This window comes from Balaenoptera borealis (assembly GCF_965194805.1).
Source record: "Balaenoptera borealis genome assembly, chromosome: 15".
In the NCBI taxonomy this organism is placed as follows: domain Eukaryota; kingdom Metazoa; phylum Chordata; class Mammalia; order Artiodactyla; family Balaenopteridae; genus Balaenoptera; species Balaenoptera borealis.
In genome coordinates this window covers 37,610,216-37,633,644 of record NC_138871.1, presented here as the reverse complement: position 1 = coordinate 37,633,644, position 23,429 = coordinate 37,610,216, and the positions used below count along the sequence as shown (strand labels likewise).

The 23,429-nt window shown below is 35.1% G+C and overlaps 1 protein-coding gene across 11 annotated transcripts in view; it reads right to left on the bottom strand.

The window, feature by feature from the left end:
* VPS54 (VPS54 subunit of GARP complex) overlaps positions 1 to 23,429 on the bottom strand; it is a 131,841-nt gene that overhangs the window by 12,820 nt on the left and 95,592 nt on the right. For 10 of the 11 annotated variants that reach the window (XR_014235100.1, XR_014235102.1, XR_014235103.1 and 7 more), the window contains 9 exons: positions 20,052 to 20,392; positions 14,383 to 14,512; positions 13,584 to 13,765; positions 12,884 to 12,996; positions 10,318 to 10,381; positions 7,716 to 7,821; positions 6,730 to 6,817; positions 6,026 to 6,147; positions 5,834 to 5,914 (listed from right to left, as the gene is read on the bottom strand). Coding sequence is in view for 1 of the 11 variants with exons in the window: in XM_082358047.1 (XP_082214173.1) it covers positions 5,834 to 5,914; positions 6,026 to 6,147; positions 6,730 to 6,817; positions 7,716 to 7,821; positions 10,318 to 10,381; positions 12,884 to 12,996; positions 13,584 to 13,765; positions 14,383 to 14,512; positions 20,052 to 20,392 (1,227 nt within the window). In the remaining 10 variants the exon portion in view is untranslated. Of the gene's footprint in view, positions 1 to 5,833; positions 5,915 to 6,025; positions 6,148 to 6,729; positions 6,818 to 7,356; positions 7,458 to 7,715; positions 7,822 to 10,317; positions 10,382 to 12,883; positions 12,997 to 13,583; positions 13,766 to 14,382; positions 14,513 to 20,051; positions 20,393 to 23,429 lie in introns of those variants that run through there. The other variant, XR_014235101.1, reaches the window with a different exon arrangement.

Genomic DNA, 23,429 nt, shown 5'->3' with positions numbered 1-23,429 from the left:
TGGATGTGTATATGTATGTATGTACATATGTGTGTGTAAATGCACATAGGTATGTACATATGTGTAAGAGTGTATGTGCGTGCTTGAACAAACGTGTCAGCTGAAGTGTACAAAGATGAAACAGAGATAGTCCCTTTGGGGAGCTGGCTGTCGAAAAGTTCGTTGGTGTTCCAGAAAGTGGACACTACATTCTACAGGAACAGGGGTGAAGAACATTTAGGTGACAGCAGAGATGGCTTTCTAGGAGCACACTCAGGCTGCTGAGGCTTCAAAGGAAAAAAATTAAGTGAAAGTATTCCAAATAGAGGACATGCCGCAACACCTCAAATCCATTCCACATACTATCTGATTAACCCTTCTAAAGTATTGGGTTGGCCAAAAAGGTCGTTCGGGTTTTCCCATATGATGTTACGGAAAAACCCAAATGAACTTTTTGGTCAACCCAATACAATTCTAATCAAGTGATTCATTAGTTTAAAAACTTTTGGGTTCTGTTTCTGTTTAAAATTTAGAAAGCTGCAAGAGAATGTCATTACTACCCTAACCACAAGAAAAAAATGGGAATAATTTATAAGACCATAACATTTCTTGAACCTATCAGAGAATAGAGGTTACAGGATCCAAGGGAACAAATTCCAAAGAGTAACAAGGCCCCCTGAGGAGGGACGGGACACAGGAATCACTTTCAGCAAAGCATAGGAAGAAGAGGTGACCACCCTAGAAGCAAATAAGAAAACAACTAACATTTTAATAATTTCCCAAAGGCCAAATAGACTAGCATATGTTCACAATAAGAGAGAACCCTAGCTACAAGGGAAGTTTCCACTCACAAGCTCTCCATGGGTCTCTAGCAGGTGCTCACAAGCAACACTGGGGTCAGGGCAGGAGACCATAGAGAGTCACTCTCAGTAACACAGGCAAGCAGGAGGTGACTGGCTGCCACCAGGGAAAAGGAACAAATACCACCCACTCCCCCAAACCCTCCTTGTATACAGGGCAAAAACCTTAAGTCACTGAGAAGGGACTCTTTCGTCCCCAAGGCCACTGTGTGAGGGGTAGAAACAAAACATGCCTGGTTCTGAGGAAAGGGAGAAAAACATCTTAAGCCCAGGATCCTACACCAATCAAAGCAGAGGCTGGGTACAATTGGAGGAGGAGTGAAAACACTGAGAAGGCTCCACCTCCAAGGACTCACATTACCTAATTTCAAGACTTATAATAATGCTACAGTAGTTAAGACAGTGTGTTACTAGTGTAAAGACAGACATATAAATCAATAAAACAGAATAGAGAGTCCAAAAATAGAGCCACACAAAAATAGTCGACTGATTTTTCAACAAAGGTATCAATAGAGAAAGGACAGTCTTTTCAACAAAAGGTGTTGGAACTATCCAAAAAAATGAACATTGACTCATACTTCACACTATATGAAAAAATCAACTAAAAATGGATCATGGACTTATATATAAAACCTAAAACAATAGCGCTTCTAGAAGAAAACACTGGAAATTATCTTTGTAACTTGGGTGACAAAAAGTTATTGGGATAAGACACAAGAAGCATGAATAATAAAAGAAAAAACTGATAAACTGGAGTTCACCAAAGTTAAAAACTGCTCTTTTTAAGACACTTAAGAAAATGAAAAGGTAAGCCATAGACTGGGAGAAAATACTTACTTGATAAAGGACTTGTATCTAGGATATATAAAGAACTCTTAAAACTCAATAAGAAGATAACCCAATTTTTAAAAATGAGCAAAAAAATTTTGAACATTTTGCCAGAGAAAAAGTATGGATGGCAAACTAACACATGAAAAGATATTCAACCTATTGGTCATTATATAAATTAAAACCACAATGAGATATCACTTAATACAGACCTACTAGAAGACTAACATTAAAAAACAGAGAGACAATAGAAGGTGCTGGTGAAGATAAAGAGTACCTAGAACTCTTGTACATCACAAGTAGAATATAAAATTGTATAGTCACTTTGGAAAATAATTCGGCAGTTTTTTATAAAGTTTTACATTTCTATGCCACCATCAATATATTCCAAGGTATTTACACAAAAGAAATGAAAACACATGTCCACACAAAGATGTGCCCTGAATGTATATAGTGGCATTATTCATAACAGCCAGAAACTGGAGAAAACCCAAACATCTATCAATTGATGAATGGATAAACAAATAGTAGTACATCCATACAATCGATATCACCCTATAATAAAAATGAACAAGCCATTAACACCTGCTATAACATCCATGAATTTCAAAAGTGTTATGCTAAATGAAAGGAACTTGGGACAAGAGGTTACATTCTGTATAATTCCATTTATAGGACATTCTGGAAAAGGCAAAACTATATGGAAGAAAATCAGATCAGTGGTTGTCATGGTTTGGGGATGTCAGGAAAGGATTAACTGCAAAAATGCCAACAGTGATAGAATTGTTCTATATCTTGATTGTGGTAGTTCTACTACATATACATGTTAAAATCCATCAAATTATATACTTAGAAAGGATGAATTTTACTGAATGTAAATTATACCTCCATAAACTTGACTTAAATTGCTTAGCTTTCCATTGGTAGTCAAAGCTCTCCACTATCTTTCCAACATATCTCCCACTCCTGGGTTTACCCACCCTAATACATTAGCTAAATGGAATTACTTACCTTTGTTATTATTAATAACAACAGCAAAAGCATTAGCAGTCAACATTTATTGGAACTGGCTATAGTCAGATACATGATAAAAGAAAAGTGCTCCACATATATTATCTCATAAATCTTCACTACAAGTTTACAAGGCTTTATTATTATCCTCATTTAGAGATAGGAACTGAGGCTTAAGGAGATTAATAATTTGCCCAAGGTTCTTCAGTGACTAATGTGTGACAAACATGGAATTTGAACTTAGGTCTACCTGACTCCAAAACCCAACACTAAACTTCCTTCTTAGGATTCCTACCAACATGTCTGTTCATGCTGTTACCTCAGAGTATCTCTTCGCTTCAACTTCATTTGCTCTAATTGTATCTATCTTTAAAAGCAAAACTTATATGCATGCCTCATCCATAAAGCTTTCCCAGATCTCCCTCCCCAGCTGACAACCATCTCTTTCAAAACATTAAAAGCTCCAATAGCACTGAATCAATTCCTTACTTACGATACTTTAATCTACCTCCTGTTATAGTTATTGATATAATTATCCTACTAGATATTTTACTATATGAGGACAAGATCAAAGGCTTCTTCACTCTTGTGTATCACTGTTAACCTAACACGATTTAACTCAATGAATGAATGAATGGTGGCTGGGATATTAGTCTAGCCAGTAGTACAATTAGATGTTAATGTTTCATTCTACCCAAGGAAAGGTACCCTTGTTTATTAGCTTCTTAGAATCAGCCTATATTTTATTACTGTGTTATTCTCCTTTCCCCAAATTAAAATTCCTGATAAGAAAGTGAAAAGCTAAAAATTGTGAGACTAACTCAAATCAAACACTGTCTGCTATTTTAGTGTGAATTAAAAACAGGGCCAAACTCCTGGGCAACCCATGGAAGCAAGTAGGGCAGGGAGTGGTAAAGAGAGACTTGATAATACAGGGAAAATGTAACATGTCAGGGTAACAGGAGAAGTCATCAGTGAGCCAAACTCCTGGGCAACCCATGGAAGCAAGTAGGGCAGGGAGTGGTAAAGAGAGACTTGATAATACAGGGAAAATGTAACATGTCAGGGTAACAGGAGAAGTCATCAGTGAGGAAGGTAGCAGAGAAAACACTAAGTTGCAAATGTCTAGGCACACTCTTGACATTAAAAAAATGACATAAAAAATGGGGAGGGAGGTGTTTGAAATTTATAAAAGAGTTAAGAGATATGATAACCAAATGCAATGTGTAATTTTGTTAGGTGTGATATAGTAGTGATTATATTAAAAAGTATCCCTCCCTAGTTTTTAGAAATATATACCCAGGTATTTAGGGATGAAATATTATAGTGCCTCAAATTAACTACAAAATATTTTAGCAAAAAAAGAAAAATGTTAATGACTGTTAAATATAGGTGATAAATATATGGGAAGCTCACTAAATAATTTTCTTTATTTTTCTTTACCAAAAAGAAAGAAAGAGAGAAAAAAGAATGCAATGAATTGTCACAGGAAAAAGTCTAGCCATAGTCCCAATTCTTGTTCATAGACTTTGGATGACCAACATGATAGAAAAAAGTCAAGGTTTTAAGAGTACCAGCACTTTTTTGGTTTTGCTTCATTCTATTCCCCAGCTTATTACTAGCTTCACTATTTAACATTTACCTTACTCTACACATTATTAGGTGTTAAGTCCTCTGCCTTGTTAGATGATAAACTTCTTGAGGGTAGTCACAGTGCATTATTCATTGACTTCTGGTACACAGAAGAATGTCATGTATCAAAAAGGAAACTGGTGGAATAGAACTGCTTTTGCATTTAGCTTGTACTTGGCAACCATGAAGAAAACAGAGAATTTCTAACCAATCATTTTTCTCCATACAAAACTAGAAACTTAGAAGGCATAACATAACATAGGTATGTTTGCACATAACTATAAATTCCTTAAGCTTCTTAAAAGAGAAGCATAAAACATCTATACTATATACTAACTACGTCAGAGGTTCTCAAAGTGTGGTCTGGGGACACCTGGGAGTCAGAGGCTCTTTCAGGGAATATGTGAGGTAAAAACCATTTTCATAATAATACTAAGATTAGTATTATTCACTTTCGGTCTCTCATGATTGAATGGTGGGGATTTTTAGATGACCTGTGATGTCATTCTGAAGGCTAATCAAACGTGTGTTTATGTATTCTTGTGTTTTAAATTTTTTTTTAGTTTTAATTTCTAATATGGTACTTACTGATAAGTATATTTGCATAAAAAAATCTCTTTGGGGTCCTCAATTATTTTTAAGAATGTAAAGAGGGTCCTATGACCAAAATGTTTGAGAACTTAACATTAAACAAATGCAATCTTATTTTCCAATCACTCCTTCTCACTGTCAACTTCAAAGATTTGGGTGTGAATGGGCACCACTTTATCTTGCCTTTTTATAATTTTTATGTGCCTACTGCTCTTGCCATTTCAGAATCTGAAGGATCCAAGTAGAAGGAAAAGCATATCAAAGGGTCTTGCTTTATAAGATTACTCTAAAAATACTCTGGGGCAAAAGTATAAACTAAATAAACCTTCAAACTTTCAAGGTATGAGATTTCTGCTTTCTCTCTAAGACATGTACTGAATAATTGAGGGAAAGGAAAGAGTGAGGGATAGGGCAAAAGTGACTAGGGCTGATTAAGTGACATTTTTCTGAAGATACCCTCCGAGTGCAATTAAGAATTTTTTGGAAAACAGTGCTCCTTTTAATGACTTATGTGGAATGGGAAGCAAATAAGAAACAAGTACTGAAATTGAATATCTATGACGGAAATAAGAGAGCACCTCAGGCTCTACCTTCTTAGCCTGGAAAATAAAATAACACACTTTACCACAAATAATTTAACGTTTATTTTCTCAATTCTGTCTCTGGAAGGCTTTCAGACTAAAATATGCTTTGAAGATACATAATTTTCAATGCAGCTAATATAAAATTACTTCTACATAGGGTTTCTATCATCGTTGAAATCATCTTCCCCCACCCCTACCCCCAAGTCCCTTAGGAAATGAATATCAACTATTTGGGTGATCTGAACATTTGAGTTTTTCCCTAAACTCGGAACAGTTTTGATTTGTTAGACAACTGTGAAAAGTCACAACGCTTTCAAACAAAGCCTAATAATTTCCGTAAATTATTACCTTAGATAACAGCTTGTCAAATAAGCTATCCATTATCGCTACAAGCTTAGCTGATATTTCAGCTATGTGGTCATGGTAGTCCTGTAATGAGAAATAACGTTGTATTTTAAAGTCCCTCGGACACATCTAAAATACTTAACAATTAAGGAGTTAAATTTATGAAACTCCAGTAGAAAATACATGGAAAGGTACCTTAGTGATATGATCAAAATGCCTAAGCATACTATACTGCTTAGGCTGCAGTCGAGCTTCAAAATGAGCCCTGATCACAGGAATGTAGTGCACGATTAACTGCAAACAGCGTGAAGAAAGAGCTGAAGATCCGGGAGGCAGACATATCGTGGAGAAAAAAAAAGGTATTAGCTGGTATTTAAGGTATTTAATTACCTATCAAATTATGTAAAAAATATCAATTAATTTTATACAGACCCCAGTTTATTACATAAATGAAGAACACAGTAACAGAAAGCAACATATTTCATATTTTTTGTTTAAGAAAATCATTTGGTACTGAATGATGTAATGAATTATGCTGCTTTTCCAATGGACTCAAGTTGTGAGTAGTACTGGCATGAGGAAGCTAATGGGACAACCGATTCTCTTCTGACATTCAGACACCTTTCACCCCATATATACATACGTACTTCATACATATTACATTTTAACATTTTTTTTACAATAGTGCAACTTTCTAGTAACTTATATTTATTGGAGTGAAAATTCCTCATAACATTTCCCCAGAAGTTATTTTTCAGTTATGGCAATACATAAGAAAGTGACATTGCTACTTTTAGAGGCTTTAGTTAGAGGCATAAAAACATCAGGTATAATAAAACATAAGTATAGTGACATCACTGTAATGCCTCAGCATGTGAATTAAATACAAAAATCCATACCCAAATTTTTTGTAGTTATTGTTTTTAGTCCAACAACTTGCAGTGCACCAGCTCCAAGAACTAACTGGCAACTTCTTGAATTGAAGTACTAACAAAGGAAGAAAAAAAAACAAACCAACAATTTATTAAAAACTATTCTTTATATGCTGGCAATGTGTTAATTCTAAAAATACATTCCTCTTTCCTCTCATTTAAGGACCAAATGAGTTTTTCTAGTAGGAGCAATTAGGATCTGTTTATGTAATGACAAAACAAAACAAAACAAAGGCAAGGGGTGTTCCCAAATGATAATATTTACAGTCTGGTAGGGAAAAAGTTGAGAAATTCTAAAAATCAGTTGTTCAGAAATTAATATTTAATTGGCATTCACAAAACTAGTTGTTTCAGTCATTCTAATTGGATAGTCCTACTTTCGAAAGGGTAACAAAATCTTTCTGGACTAAAATATGACAACTTAATTTTGGGACAGAATTAATTGATAGATTAGGTATTTGAAAAAAATAAAGCCTTTTCTCTAGGCTAGCAGTTTAAAATATCTGTTAATATGAAATGGCTGAATAACACTATCACCACAGTTTCATTTTACATCAATGGTTCTGAAATAATGATTTAAGAAAAATCTCTAACCTTAGTGAGATGAATTTTGTAAAGTTCAGTGAATTCCTTCCATGCACATTTGAAACCAGTCCAGGTTTTTTGACCTAAGTGGCCTCAGTCATGTTCAGCACCTAACGAACAAATCATCTCCTGTCTCCGATATCATTAACAACTCTATGGGTGTAATGAGGAATCACCAAATGTGGAGTGAGAAGGAAGCAGGTGGCCTCCTTCAAATAACATGTTGTGTTCAACCACAATCAAATGTCACAAAATTAATGTCTTAAAGATAGCTTAACCTTGAAATGTCTTAGAGTTGGAAGATTACTCACGCCCTAATGAATTACCTCTTCCAACTATTTTTTCCATAGGAGTGAAATCATACACACCTTCAATAAATCTGATAGACGAGTGAGCATGTCAGTAGTAACAGATGGGATATTATCCACACACTGGCAATATTCAAGGATAATTCTTATCAACAGCAATACGGTTCTACAAAAAAAGAAAGATGACCCAGTAGACACTCAAAACAAGAAAAATCAAACTGATTTGGCATATAAAAATCAATACTGATCTTGGCAACTGTTAAATTATGTGTTTTACCTATAAGTGCAACAGAGTAGGCGTAGGCACTAGGGTAAGGCAACAGAAAATCCCTAGAGTGTAAAATTAAGGAGGCACTCAATTTCAGGGTTGTGCAATTGCAAGGTAATCACTTGCATGACACTGAGAAAGGGTACCTCCTTAAATTTTGTGTTGTGAGCACATCACTCTCTGTGTGACATTCACACTAAGGTAAGTCTCTTCCATAAGGCAGGTATCCCATTCCTTGGCCAATTTAGAAACACTGAAAAAAGCTTAACCAGTGTTTCTGATTAGGTAGTAGGTCCTCATAAATGTTGAATTAATGAAGAGAACCTAGTCTAGATTTTCTTAGTGAGATGAAAGAGAAACTGTGGCTTCTAAGAACAATATATCTTCTAAGAAGTTTATTTGTAAATCACAAAAGCTTCTCCAAAGATGAGAAAGTTATCAGCTCATTATCAGGACATGTCATAAGCTGAAAAGAGGCACTACTGAGAGGTTAAATAAGGTTGAAACTAAGGGAGAAAGAGCCATTCATTACAGCACATCTAAATTCAATGAGATCCTCAGAAATGAGTGATCCATGTAAACTAATGTTTTATGAAGTCTGAAGAGAGCAGTGATTCAAGAAGGAGAGTATCTAGCCTTTATAACAGCTTAATTGTCAGACCACATATTACTCTCCATGCATAGTCCTAGAGTCTGCTTTACTGGGCAGGAGTCCATTGCTTATCTTTTGTAATTTTCTCTCTGAAGATATAATACTCCACCTTTAGCCAGGGAGTTCAGTTTTTTGGCAGAAGCCTCTTTGCCTAAAGAGCAAGAAAGCCAGATAGCTAGAGGGGACCATTTCCATCAAGCAAGGGAAGAGTAACAAGACACAGTCCTTCCTCGGTATCCACAGGGGATTGGTTCCAGGACATCGTGTGGATACCAAAAACCATGCATGCTCAAGTCCTTTATATAAAATGGTGTAGTAACGTCTTCCCTCTATATCCATGGGTTCTGCATCCTGGTTGGTTGGATGTGGAACCCATGGATATAGAGGGCCAACTGCAATGGGTAATTAAGGAAAGAAATCATGATTAGATTGAAGGACTAAGATTATAGGGAGGTTGAAAAAAGCTCTGTCCCACCAGAAATGGAAAAGAACTCCAGAGAAGAAAGGAATGGAAGCTTTAGCTTACAATGGGTGCACTTCAGAGTTTTGGATAATATACAGGTTGAGAAAAAGCATAAATTCTATACACACTATTTGAGTGCTTATTAGGTGCTAAGAAAAATTAAAATGGTAAGATATGATCCCCATCTTTGAGGAATTCAGAGACTAACCAGAAAGTGCCATGAGAGAGGCACAGAGAGTTACAGAGAGGATCATTCATTCTTCCTGGAAGGGATGGCTGTTTCAGAAAAGACTTACTTAGTGACAAGAAACAAAGAAGAAAAGTGAAAAAGAATTCTGGTGTAGATATTGGGAGCTAGATTTTTATTCTAATTCTGGCTCCATTTGGGTAATTTTATATTAACTACTTAAACTTCTAAGCTCCAATTCTCTTAACTGTAGAAAGGGAACAATAATCCCTGAAATGTCTATTGTACAACATGGTTGTAGAGATCAAATGAGATCATATATATGAAAATATCTAAACTATGAAGTGTTATTAAAATTAAAGTATGTGAAGATATTATCTTAACTACCCATTTAATAAAAGGCATATAGTACTAGACAAACAACACTGGAATTTATATTTTTCTTAGTTAACTTGAATTTGAAATACTGTTTTTGGTAAAAGACCTAATGACAAATGATGATAATGGAAATAACTACCAACAACTATCAACTTCTTGTTAGGTACTAGAACTGTACTAGATTCTTTACATGAATTACCTGTTTAATTTCACAATAATTCTAAGTATAGTACTATTATCCACATTTTGTTTTATAAATAAGGAAACTGAGGCGTACAGAGTAACTTGCCCAAGGCCACAAAGTAACAGAGCTGCTGGGACTCAAACCTAAGCAGTCTGACTCCAGAGCTCACAATTTCAACTACTATGCTGTATACTACACACTAAAAAAGTTGCAAGAAAAAAAGACAGAAGGAGCTTGAGACACTTATAACATCATGGAGCCACTATAGCACCCTTGGATTATGTACCTCTAGGTTCTTGTTACATGAGAAAAATCAACCAACCCCTTTTTTTGTTAAGCCAGTGTAGTCCTAATGGATAAAGAATACTACAAGATATAGAAAAATAAAAAGGAATCCATAAAATTTCTTCAAAATTCTTTGTAAGATTTACAATTGTTAATCCAAAATTTCCAATTCACATCAAGGGGTAACTAAAAGACCTATGTTTTAAATACTTGATTCAACTAATGAAGAAAAACGTGTCACTCACCCAACAACAGCATACTGTTGTCCCTCGACAATGAGAACTTCAGCTGGTTTCCTTTCTTCTGTAGCTAGAGAGTAAAGCGAATAAAGAGACATGGGTATAAGATGAAACAAAATATTGGATAAAAAATTTAAACTGGAAAAAACTGAAAAAGTTCCTATTCAGGGCCTGAAACTATCTCATTTCTGCAAATAAATCTACTTCTTGGGAAACAATTCAGCACAAAGTAAATAAAGTATACTGCATTTGGAATCAGAGAAATCTGGATTTGAATTCCAGTACTGCCAATTACTGGATGCAAGACTAGGCCAATTACTTATTTTGAATCTCAGTATCTGTATCCATTAGACATGGACAACAATATCTACCTTTCAGTGTTGTTACTGAAAGAGATAATGCTTACGAACTGGCTATCCTCTAGGTCTGGCACATGGCAGATGATCGATAAGAAGTAAAGGAAAAAGAATGTTATTAGTTGGGAAAGGCAGAACTAGCATTTCAACTGGTTATCTTTTCTTTATTATAACCCTTAGAGTACAACTTAATTCCTAAATTCAATGGAGAGATTATGTATTACTTTTCAAGATTTTAATCCAAAAGTTACTTTATTTTCAGCATGTGGTATTTCTTATCATTAAAAAACAAAATTCAGCATACTGAGGTGAAAAGAACAGTGGACTGGATTACTGTCCTGAATCAGCCAAATTAAACAGATTACCATGCGCAAGTAAGTCATCATGCTTCCCTAAGCTTCAAATCCTTTTGTTCTAAGACATTAAATATCTACTTCCTCATCTCTCTCAAGGAAAGAAATTCAGTGTGATATAATTTCTAATCACAATTCACTCTGTATGTCAGATTAAGTTTTTTGAGGACAGGGGTTGTGTCTTAACCAATTCTCAATACTGCAGAGAAATGGCTTAGCACAGTAGTTAAGAGGAAGGGCCCTAAAGTCAGTCTGCCTGCAGTTGGATCCCAGCTGTACCACTTCCAAGCCAGGTAACCTTAGGCATGTTGCTTAACCTCTTTGTGCCTCAGTTTCCATATTTGTTAAATGGGAATACTAACACTGTCTAGCTCATGGATCTGTAAATGAGATAACAATGTAAAGTGCTTAGAAAAAACTGTCTAGCATCAGGTAAGCACCAAATTAATATTAACTGCTATCCATTAAACTTCATCTCCCCAATGCCTAGCTAAGTAGCTAGTAACTCAATAAATAGATGATGGGTGCATGAATAATAACCAAGGATCCTTAACTCTGCATGAACTAGTAAAATGTTAATGGATTTCTAATAGCATATCCTTTCTTCTTTCTCAGAGGAAAACAAAAGACAGAAGCAGGGTATATGGACTACCCTGATGGTACATTGGTTAAGAATCCACCTGCCATTGCAGGGGACACGGGTTGGAGCACTGGTCCAGGAAGATCCCACATGACGCGGAGCAACTAAGCCCGTGCGCCACAGCTACTGAGCCTGCTCTATAGAGCCCACGAGCCACAACTACTGAAGCCCGCGTGCCTAGAGCCCGTGCTCTGCAACAAGAGAAGCCACCACAATGAGATGCCTGCACACCGCAACGAAGAGAAATGCCCGCTCGCCCCAACTAGAGAAAGCCCGTGCTCAGCAACGAAGACCCAACACAGTCAAAAATAAATAAATAAATAAATAAAAATTTATTAAAAACAACAACAACAAAAAAAACACTTTAAAAATTATTCAAGAACTTCATAATTTCAAATCTGGTATTACAGGATGAGCTGTACATAAATTTATATTATTAACACATGATAACTCCACTTTAACTGATACACAAAAATATCTCTAGCCACTGCATGTCTTTCATAAGAAACCCAATTGACATTTGATACAAATGACAATTTTCTTCTTGAAACTCTCATTTTGTAACTTCTGTGTTTTTCTGGATTGTCCTACCTCTCTGCCCTTCCTTTGTAGTCTCCTTCATAGTTTTCTTATTCTACAGTTCTTTATATTTTGGTTTTCTCTATCATATCACTACTACATTACTTGTGATTGATAATAAATATATTTTTCATCAGACTTAGACCTTTTAAAGTAAAATTATACCTCTTACCTATGTCTCAACATCTGACACATAGTAGAAGCATACTAGTGTCCAATAAAAGAATACATGTCTCTAAACAATATGGTACAGTGGTTAAGAACATAGCTATGAAATTATATAAAGTTGGTTTCAAATCCCAGATCTTTATTTGTACCAAATTCCTTAATCCCTGGAAGCCTCATGCCTCCTCACTATTAAACAAGGTATAAATAGTATCTTTATTATAGGTTGTTGTGAGGGTAAACTGGAGTAATGCATGTAAAGCACTTGGTCCAGTGTCTGGATATGGTTAATACTCAATAAATATCTGAAATTATTATTATAAATTACCACATACTTTTCCAATCAACTACTTACTAAGCTGGCAGTATTAGTTCTAAGCTTCCCAAGAGGCACTATCAATTAAAGAAATATTAAGCACTCCTACAAAATGAACAAACAATATAAAATTGAAAGAGAGTGTGTGAAAGAGTACACATACCCCCTGATTTTTTTTCAGGTAAAGCAATCTTTCCATCTGCTATAGAATCAACAAGATCCTGAAATTCTGCGGGAACATCAGCTTGCTTCCAGCGCTCATTGTCTAAGAGGAGGCTATTCAAAAGTAAAAAGAAAGGAAGATAAACTTTAATAATCTCCTTGGGTGAAAAGAAAAGGAAGACCTGGGTGAGTATATAAGACTTTTGTTATATATTTAAGACTACATGTATCTTAGTTAAATTCAAGTAGAGCCCATGCAATACAAGGTATTGAGTTTTTAAATAATCATGGCCATTACCTGTTGTTAGTACGTAAGACTTTAAAAAGTGCTGAACACCTTAATAAACTGAAATCATTCATAAACAGTATGAATAGTTTCAGAAAATATTTCTCTTTTTATGTCTCTTAGCCTAGTCAGGAAGAGTGGTAAAACATAATTAACTTCACTTTGAGTGGGAAAGGAAAAGTCAATCTATTAGGATCTTCCTGGTAAGTACTTTAATGGAACTAAACATTCTAACTCCACTTTCAAAAGCCAAGAAATGTGATTTTAATTCCACAATCTGTCTTTAATTAAAAAGAAAAAAATCTGTCAGGGGTTTTAACTGGCCAATTAATGAAGTTTCCTCTTTTAAATATAATTGTGTTTTGTAAAGAAAAGGGAAAAAAAATGAAGAACAGAATGGACATGGTAATAATACCTGAGTTTGGTTTTTCTCTCTTCATGAAACCTGTTTACAAATTTATTAGCTTGGCTCTGAAGTGCTCCAAGTAATGACATGCTTTTTCTTCCACAGATCTGTTCAGTTTCTAAAATGAACGTTTCCATTAATCTGGAAAGTGTTATGAATTCTGTGGAATTTAGTTTCTCAAGAAAACCATCCTAAATTTTAAAGATAACACAAAAATCATGAGAGTTAGTACTAACACCAAATATGGATGAGCTATAAAACCAACTTAAACAAATATTAATATTAATTAATTGTTTTTATAATAGTTGTATTAATTCCTAAAAATTATTTTAAAACAATTTTAAATGAAATTTCCCAATACTTTAGTCCCAGAAATCAAGCATAAAAAGTTGAAGATGTCTAAATTTTATTCTGATCCCTTTGTAATACAGTAGCTCAAATAAATTCAGGTCATACTATACAATTTTCATACTATTGGAGTACAACTAATTTTCTTAATAAATTGTTTGGCTAGGTATACACATATATATGTATAAAAACAGCAGATTAATTTCAAATTAATTATTAAGGTACTATATTTCAAAATAAGTCTTTTAATCATTTATTTGAAAAGCATGCTTAACTTTTTCTATTTCTTTTATTTGGATTATTTTGCATTTCAACACCTCCTTAATAGACCACACCAGTACCTTATTAAGTGTTAAAAATATACATTATGTGGAATAGGGACACAAGCGAGGATATATTCCAGATCTTTAAAATAATGTTACTATGTATAAAATATCTAAAGTTTATCAAAACAACTAACCTTTGCTCTTGACATGAGAAATTTGACGGCTCGATCATGGCATATATCTGAGGCACTATATAATAACTCCTGGACATTATTTGCCAGCTTTCCCAGCTCTAAGTCAGTTAATTTCATGTCTTCATTGACCCTGAAAATGACAGAGAGAGATTAAGTCAAGGAAAGTTGTGAACACACTGTTCGCCATAGATGACATACCAATAAAAAACAAAAAGCTGTAAAATTTACATTTGAGGGAAAATTCTGTGATGTATCATATACTTTTATTTTTGTGGTAGAGCATCACATAAAGAAGCTCAGATAACACAAATATATTTTACCCTAATCTTATATAAGAATAATTTTCTCTCTCTGCTGTAGTATTTTTAATACTTAGTTCAGACTCTGACTGGAAATTCTGCAAAAACTACAGCAAAAGAAATTCTCGTTAGGTACAAGGGCGTAGCTGTGGCAGGTTGTGCACAGGTGCCTAGGATGACATAGTGGAAGGAAGAGGAAAGGAATGGAAAGAAGGAACAAACAGGTCCTCTTTTTACTTATAATTATGAATGACTATTAATAGTCAGATCAACTGAACTAATATTTCCTGAGTATTTACTGTGTTTAAATTAACTACTATGCACTGGAGGGAATACTGTTCTCAAGAAACTTACAATTAAATAGGAGTATTTATAATATGTAATGCATTTATTCCAGTTTTGAGGAAGAAATGTAAGACTTCCTGTTTTTTATACATTTTTCCCCAGGGCATGTATAAAGACCACTGATTCTGTGCCAACAAGTAAGCTTAGTGTTATCACGAACCAAGTGAAGTACCTTAGCATAATTTTTCTCCGTTTCAGTTGAATTAAAATAACTTTCAAAGATATTTCAAAGAGGATCTGATGTATATTAATTTGAGGCAAACCACTACTCTCACTGGGTTAAGGTATTAAAGAAAGTTATTACCTGTTATCCTTTAAAATTATATCATTAAATTTACTTACTAGTGCTTTAAAATAATGGAGGGATAGATATTTTTTAAATACTCTCAGATACAGTATCTTGCTTGGTTCTCACACTCTGAGGCAGATAGATAAATTTCTACTTTACAGATGAGGATACTGAATCTTGAAAGTTTAAGTGATCTACCCAAGGTCACAAGGTTAAGAGGGTGGGACTAGAACCCAGAATTAGTCTAATTCTATTTCTAATCTGATAAACTTCCTCTACTGCAACATTTCCTTCTATATAAACAGTCCAAGTGCTATTTCAATACCAGCACCCACAAAACTGTTTGCTTAAATTTCAAAGTTAAAATTTTATTTCAATTGTAAATTCGATTTTCTGAAGGATTTCTAAAATTTGCCCCTACATAAGGGAATGACTAAGAATTTGGAACTCTTGCCAATATGCCACCAATTCACAAAGATATAAACAGGAAATAGCAAAAAAAACCCAACTTAAGTCTTTAAGAAAATAGGGTGACAATCCTAAAAGCTGGGAAGTTTGGTTTTCTAAAAAAAATCATTTATTTGTTTGTAATTTTGCTTTTTAAAAAGATTTTTAAAAATTTAAGTCTAATGGATCTCTTTCACGTTAATAGGGAAAAGCAAAAAACAAAAAACAAAACCTCACAAACATGATCCAGTAATTCTACTTCTGGCTATGTACACAAAAGAACTGAAAGCAGGATCTCAAAGAGATATATTTGCACACCCGTGTTCACAGTAACACTATTCATAACAGCCAAGAGATGGAAGCAATCCAAGAGTCCACTGACAGATAAATGGATAAAATGTGGTATATACATACAATGGAATATTACTGAGTCTAAAAAAAGAAGGAACTTCTGACACATGCTACAACATAGATGAACCTTAAAGACAATATGCTAAACAAAAGGACAAATACTGTATGATTCCACTTATATGAAGTACCTAGAGTAGTTAAACTCATGGAGACAGAAAGTAGAAGAGTGGTTGCCAGGGGATTGGTAGGGAAGGAAATGGGGAGTTGTTGCTTAATGTGCATAGGATTTCAGATTTGCAAGAACAAAAAGATCTGGAGATTGGTTGTACGACAGTGTGAATATATTTACCACTACTGGACTGTGCACTTAGAAATGGCTAAGATGGTAAACTTTATATGTTTTTATTTTAACCACAATTTAATTTAAATTAAAAAAATTTAAAAACCTACAAAACTTTCTAATCCTTTCCATTATTTTTCCTTTCCCATTTCCTGCATGGGAAATTATTTACTCTTTTGTGCCCATGTCTGCATTGGAATAAACTTACAAAGTTGTAGATTATTTTGATAATGTAAGAAAATATGGAAAATCTACAACATAGATAAAAAATCAGACATCATTTCTGCATGTACTGTATCCATGACACAATTACATACTGCAAAAACACTTGATACAAGAAAGAACTAGTTAGGGTCACGTGTATAAATATACTCAATCAATCCATTGTCCCTTGGGGGTGGGTAGTTCCCAGACATTTATGTGCCTATGAAACACAGAAGAAACCACCTACAGAACCTCTGTTATCATGCTATGGGAGCATGCCACTGTGGAAAGCCAGAGAAGCTCCAAAGTGTATAGTGAGCCACAATGGAGGTGGGAGGGGAGGGATGAAAACTATGAGGCTGCATTTGATTTAAAGGAATCTCAAATAGTACAGCAGATTTCTAGCTATCTTTTAATATCGTTTCTCACTTCTGCCATAATAGTTTTAGCTATCGAATAGCCAACAAGCTATAGACTATCTCTCAAGCCTCTCTTACAGCTAGATACAGACATGTGATAATATTCTAGCCACTAGGATGTGGGACTGCAAATTCTGAATTGTACTCTTTAAAAGAAAGAAAGGATAAAACATGAACAAATTTACATGAAAGCAACAGGGAACTAACAAATCTAAAATGTATATGGATTTGCAACATAAATAAGGCATATTGGAAGAAGAATAAAAGGTAGGAGAAATTACCAGATATTAAGACTAATTAAAAAGCGATCATAACTAATACAATTTTACTTAATGGTACTGGTGCAAAGCAGACAAGTGAACAAAACAGAATCTAGAAACAGACTCATACATATATGAATATATAATTTAAGACAAGAGTGGCACTATAGAGCAACGGGTAAGACAGTCTTTTCAATAAATGGTGTGAAGTCAAAAAGATATCCACATGAGGAAAAAGACAACAACCTCACACTATACACAAAAATCAATTCCAGATGGACTGTGGATCTAAATGTGAAAGGGACAGCAACAAAGCTTCCAGAAAAAAACATAAGAGAATATCATCAAAGTCTTAGGGTAGGGAAAGATTTCTTAAATAGGACACACAAAAAAGCACAAACCATAAAAGGAAAGATTGAATCATAAGATATTAAAATTAAGAACTTTTGTTCACCAAAGACCCCAATAAGAGAGTGAAAAGTCAACCCACAGAGTGGGAGAAGAAAGATATCTGCAGTATGGACAACTGACAAAGGGCTGTGTTGGGACTACATAAAGAACACCCATAAATCAATAAGAAATAAAAGGCAAACCAATAGAGAAGTGGGCAAAGGATTTGAATAGGGCCTTCACAGAAGAGGATATCCAAACAGCCAATAAATATATGAAAAATGCCCTCTTACCAATCATCAGGGAAATAAAAATTTAAACTACTATACCTGGGACATATCCACCAAAATGTCTAACATGTAAAACACTGACAATACCAAGAGTGAATGAAGATGTGGAGTGATAGGAACGCTTCCACACAGCTGATAGGATTGTAAAGGAGTACAATCCTTTGGGAAATTGTTTGGCATTAGTTAAATTGACTATTCACAATACTTATTCATTCCTAGGTATATAGTCGACAGAAATACTTATGTCATGTACACTGAAGACATCTACAAGAATGTTCACAACAATCAAACTGAAAATAATCCAAATTTCATCAACAACAGAATGATAAATACATTGTGGTGTAGTCAGAAGTGGAATATTTATGCACAAATAAACTACTGCTGCATGCAACAACTTAGAAAAATATCACAAATATAATGTGGAATGAAAGAAATCAGAGACTAAAGAACATGATTCCATTTATGGTTCCATTTATATAAAGTTTAAAACCTGGAAAAACCAATAGTTTTAATGGTTTTTTGGGGGGAAAAGTGAAAGCATAGTGGCAAGGGGGGGCTTCTAGAGAGCTGGTAATGTTCTGTCTCTTAACCTTGGTGATTACACCAGGGTGTTCATTTTGTTATAATAAATTGAGCTGAACACTTATAACTGGTCCATTTCCCTATATGTGCATCACATTCCAATTAAAAGATTAAAACAAAACAAAAAAGTAAGGAGAGTACCAGCCTTTATTCTCTCCTTCCTGCTGCTACAGATTGAAATGAGATGATAAAACCTAAGGCACAGAGGGAAGCTACACAATGAGATGGTAGAGCTACCTTCTCAGCTCTGGACCTCCTACCTCTGAATTGTTACAGGAGAGAAACAAAATTCTATATTGTTTAAGCTACAGATGTTTTTACATCTCTTTTAACAGCAGTTTTAGACTGAACCCTAACTAATAAATGTGAAAATATAAGCCAGAACAGAGAAGAAAAAATTTTATTAATATGTAGTTCAGGGTTTGATTGATTGACTTATGGTGGGGAGGGGGAGGTATTATAGCTGACTTTACACTATAACTGCAACCTTTATAACCTCCTGGGCTATAAGCTGACTTACATCAAAATGAACAAAAGTACTGAGTTCTTATTATTCTTAATAATAACAGAATACAAACAATGCTCTTGGACCAGAAAGATTTTATTGGCTGTTTTATTTTTGTTCTTCCTATTCAGAACATTATTGGGACAACTGGTGAACTCTGAATGGGGTCTGTGCATTAGATGGTAATAATGCAGCAATGTTTTCTTGATTTTAATTGGTATACTGTAGTTATCTAAGAGAGTGTTATTGTATTTAGGAAATATACACTGAAGTATTTGGAACATCAAGTCTGCAACCTATTGTTAAATGACTGAGAAAAAATTTTAACATGAGAGACAAAGAAAGGAGAGACGAAAAGAGAGCAAGAAAGAGAGAGGAAGGGAGAAAGAGGGCAATGTGGTAAACCATTAACTGGGGAAGCAAGGTGAAGGATATATGAGAGTTTTTTGTACAATGCTGACAACTTTTCTGTAAATTTGAAATTATTTCAAAATAAGTTTAAAAAAGTAATATTTAAAAAGATAGTGCGACCCACTTGGAAATTCATGTCTGAAAAACTGAAAATTGTAAATCAAACAGATTTTCACTATATACAAAATACAAAGGCGACATAGTAAAAGAAAGAAACATAACCAAGGAAATACTGACCTGCCACTAATGACTTTAAGTAAGTCATCTGAACTCTCCAAATTGAGGGCATTTAATTAAATGGTTCCTTCCCAGCCTTAAAATTCTACAATTCTCAATTACTTCCAATGCTCACCTCCTTACCTTGCATATATTTTCAAAAAGATACATGTTTCAGAAAATTAATTTAATGTTGTTAAATTAAATTCCAAAAGACCAAAGTGTACACGGTTTTTCAATAAACTGAATAATCAATCTTATTGGAACCATTAATAAGATGACTCAAAATCTTGTTAACTTGGCAGCAGTCACCATACTCACATAATATCCACAGCTCCTGGAGTAACAGATGATGATGTCTGCTCTTTGCTGGATGAAGAATCAGTAGCACATTCTGGTTCGGATACCGAATCACTGCTGCAGGGCTCACTATTTGGAGATGCATTTCTTTGAGAGGTAGGGTCAATTGCTATAGGTGTTAATTCACTCTCACTGAATGCATCGCTTATAAACATGCCTTCATGGATTAAATAAGCCACCTCCGTGTCCAGTGAATTGTCTTTTGCGGCATTCTTCTGCTGCGGAATCTCCTCCAATTCTCTCGTCCTTTGGTTTTTGTCAAGAACTGAGAGAACAACACTGTGAATGATATTTAACGTTGCCTACAAGAAAACAGGATACATTTTTAAAGGATTTAAAATATTTTGTACCTAAAGGTTCCAAAAGTGAACTCTGTGTATGTACTTTTGAACATCTTACAAATGAGTCAAGGTCATGCATATCAGAATTTCTTTTATTACACAGTAAAGGTGACTTGTGAAAAAGAATTGCTCAAGAGAGATGGGTTCCCTAAAGCTTAGACATAGGGCTCCATTTACAAATTAATTTTGTAAATGGAAATCTCCCTAAAATATACTGCATATTTCTCTAACTTCTTAAATAGGTTACAGTAAACATAACTTGCCTGTCAGAGGATCATGTTCGTTGATTGATGTGCTTTCTTTTCTTTTTTGTTTTTTTTAAAGGGGGGGTGTTTGGAACAGAGCAACCAGTATCCAATCATCCATTCAACAAATATTCACTGTTTTTTCTTTTAAATTAATTAATTAATTTGGCTGCGTTGGGTCTTCGTTGCTGTGCACGGGCTTTCTCTAGTTGCGGCGAGCGGGGGCTACTCTTTGTTGCGGTGCACGGGCTTCTCACTGCAGTGGCTTCTCTTGTTGAGGAGCACGGGCTCTAGGCGCACGGGCTTCAGTAGTTGTGGCATGCGGGCTCAGTAGTTGTGGCTCGTGGGCTCTAGAGCGCAGGCTCAGTAGTTGTGGAGCACGGGGTTAGTTGCTCCGCAACATGTGGGATCTTCCCAGACCAGGGATCAAACCCATGTCCCCTACACTGGCAGGCGGATTCTTAACCACTGCACCACCAGGGAAGTCCTGTTGTGCTTTCTTAAAAGGAAAAAACAATCCGTATTCCTTACCGTACCTACCCTTAAATCCATCTCTCTCTCCTCATCTTACACCTTTTTCTCACTCATTCACTGCTCTCCAGACATTCTGGTTCTCTTCCTATTCTTCTAAATTCCACTGTTCCCATCTCAGTTCCTTTGTTGTTTCCTCTGCCTGGAATGTTCTTCACCTTGATGTTTGCATACATGTTTCCTTCTCACCGATCAGGTTCCTGCACAACTGTTACTTCCTCAAGAAGCCTCCGGGACGTCCCTGGTGGTCCAGTGGTTAAGACTCTGTGCTCCCGATGCAGGGGGCACGGGTTCGATCCCTGGTAGGGAAACTAAGATCCCTCATGCCGCACGGCAAAAAAAATAAAATAAATAAATAAATAAATAAATAAATAAAACTGAATCAAAAACAACAAAAAAAGAAGCCTCCTATGACTCCTTCCAGCAACCCTATCCCATTAACCAGTTTTCTTTAAATAACAGTTACCACTATCTTTTTATTTTTTTAATTCTAGGTCTCTTTCCACTACAATGTTAGCTCCATGAGATATTATATCCTACTGCCTAGAATATAAGTACTGGGCACATAGGAGGTACTTAATAAATACTGAAAGCTAGATGAATTAAGAGTAAATTTATGTAAGTCAGTGTCTTCATGGACTACTAAGAAACAGGGGCTGCATTCCTTCTTTAACATTCATGGTTGCATTCTTGTAATTTGTTGCCCCTTTCTCAAAACTCTTGATTTCTTTTTTAGGATCTACATGGTTCTAGGCAAGCAGACTCCAACTTTAAGTCTCCAAATATAGGATAAGGGTCTAAGCTAGTCCAATCAGCTAATGGAACCACTTGAGCTTAAAGCTAAAGAAGATACACAGAAGACAGACTGAGAGAAACACAGAGAAAGAAAACCAAGGCTTGATAACATCATCAACCTCTCTATCAAGCACCTAAAGGCTGACCTACCTATGGATATTTTTCAGTTATATGAACTAATAAAACCCCTTAATTGTTTAAAACACTCTGTATTTCCTGTTATTTGGAACTAAATGCACTCTAAGTGATACAATATTCCATACAGTATACGAGAGAGATTCTGAGCCTTCGAGTGTCTGTGGATACTGCATATTTTCTTTCTCCATTGATCAGTAACTCCTCTATTGTCACAAACTTGCTCCTTGTTACACTCCTCCATTGCTGCTTTTAATCCTCACTACTGTCTCGTCTTAATCTTGATGTGCTATCTCCCCCATCTTCATTTTGCCTTTCTTCTTATCTCTTGATGATTTTCTTTCTTAAAAATTTTTTCAATAAAAAATGGTCATGGTCTTTGGACATGGTCTTTCTGTCCCCAACAACTATTCTATACCTCCCCCATAGGAATACAGCTATGCAAAACTCAGTCCACCTTCCAGCTTCAGGTGTTAGTCCTGCGTATCCCACACAGTATACTCCCAACCTCCTTGCCACAGGATTAGTTCAGAAGTGAGAAGAAAATCCAGACCCAAAGCAAGCAGTGCATAGCACTGTCCTGACCACAGTAACCTAAATCAGCCCAGTGGATTAAATCCAAGGACTTTGATAATTGAAGAAGAAAAAATCTTGTTCTAGGAAGTAGAGTATACAAATGTGGAGGACCTAAAACTGTTATATATAGCCATTTTGCTATAATTAGGTTGGTTACTTTGAAGGTGAAGCCAACAAAGAGGAGGTAGAAGTGAATTAAAACAGAGAAACTAAGCGAGAAAACCATGACCATGTCATAACTGAAGCCTATCCTCGTTTTGGACTATTTTAAATTCCCCAAGCCAATACATTTATTTTATTGTTTAAATTAGTTTCATTTGAATACTTTGTCCCTTGTAACTGACAACATCTTAGCTAATACAATAAACTTTCCATATACAGTGTATCAGGTGTTCTCTTAGGGGTTCTTCTTCACTGTTTTCACCATACCTACAGTTTTAAAGGTTTGCTGATTATTTTTTTCCAAGACCAGAGCCATTCTTGTTTAAGAATGCCAGAAGATTTTACAATATATAGTAGATTCAACAGTAGATACGTGATTTATTTTCTGAACTTTCGTATTGCAGCAGTTACAGTCAAGTTCATGTTTAAAGACCAGAACCGCTAAAATAAACTTTTTCAGTCTTGAGAATAATGAATGAAATAATCTGGTAACCATATTGATAAGTCTTTAAAATGATAGTCCAGAATTATTTGTCCACGTAACAAATTGAAAA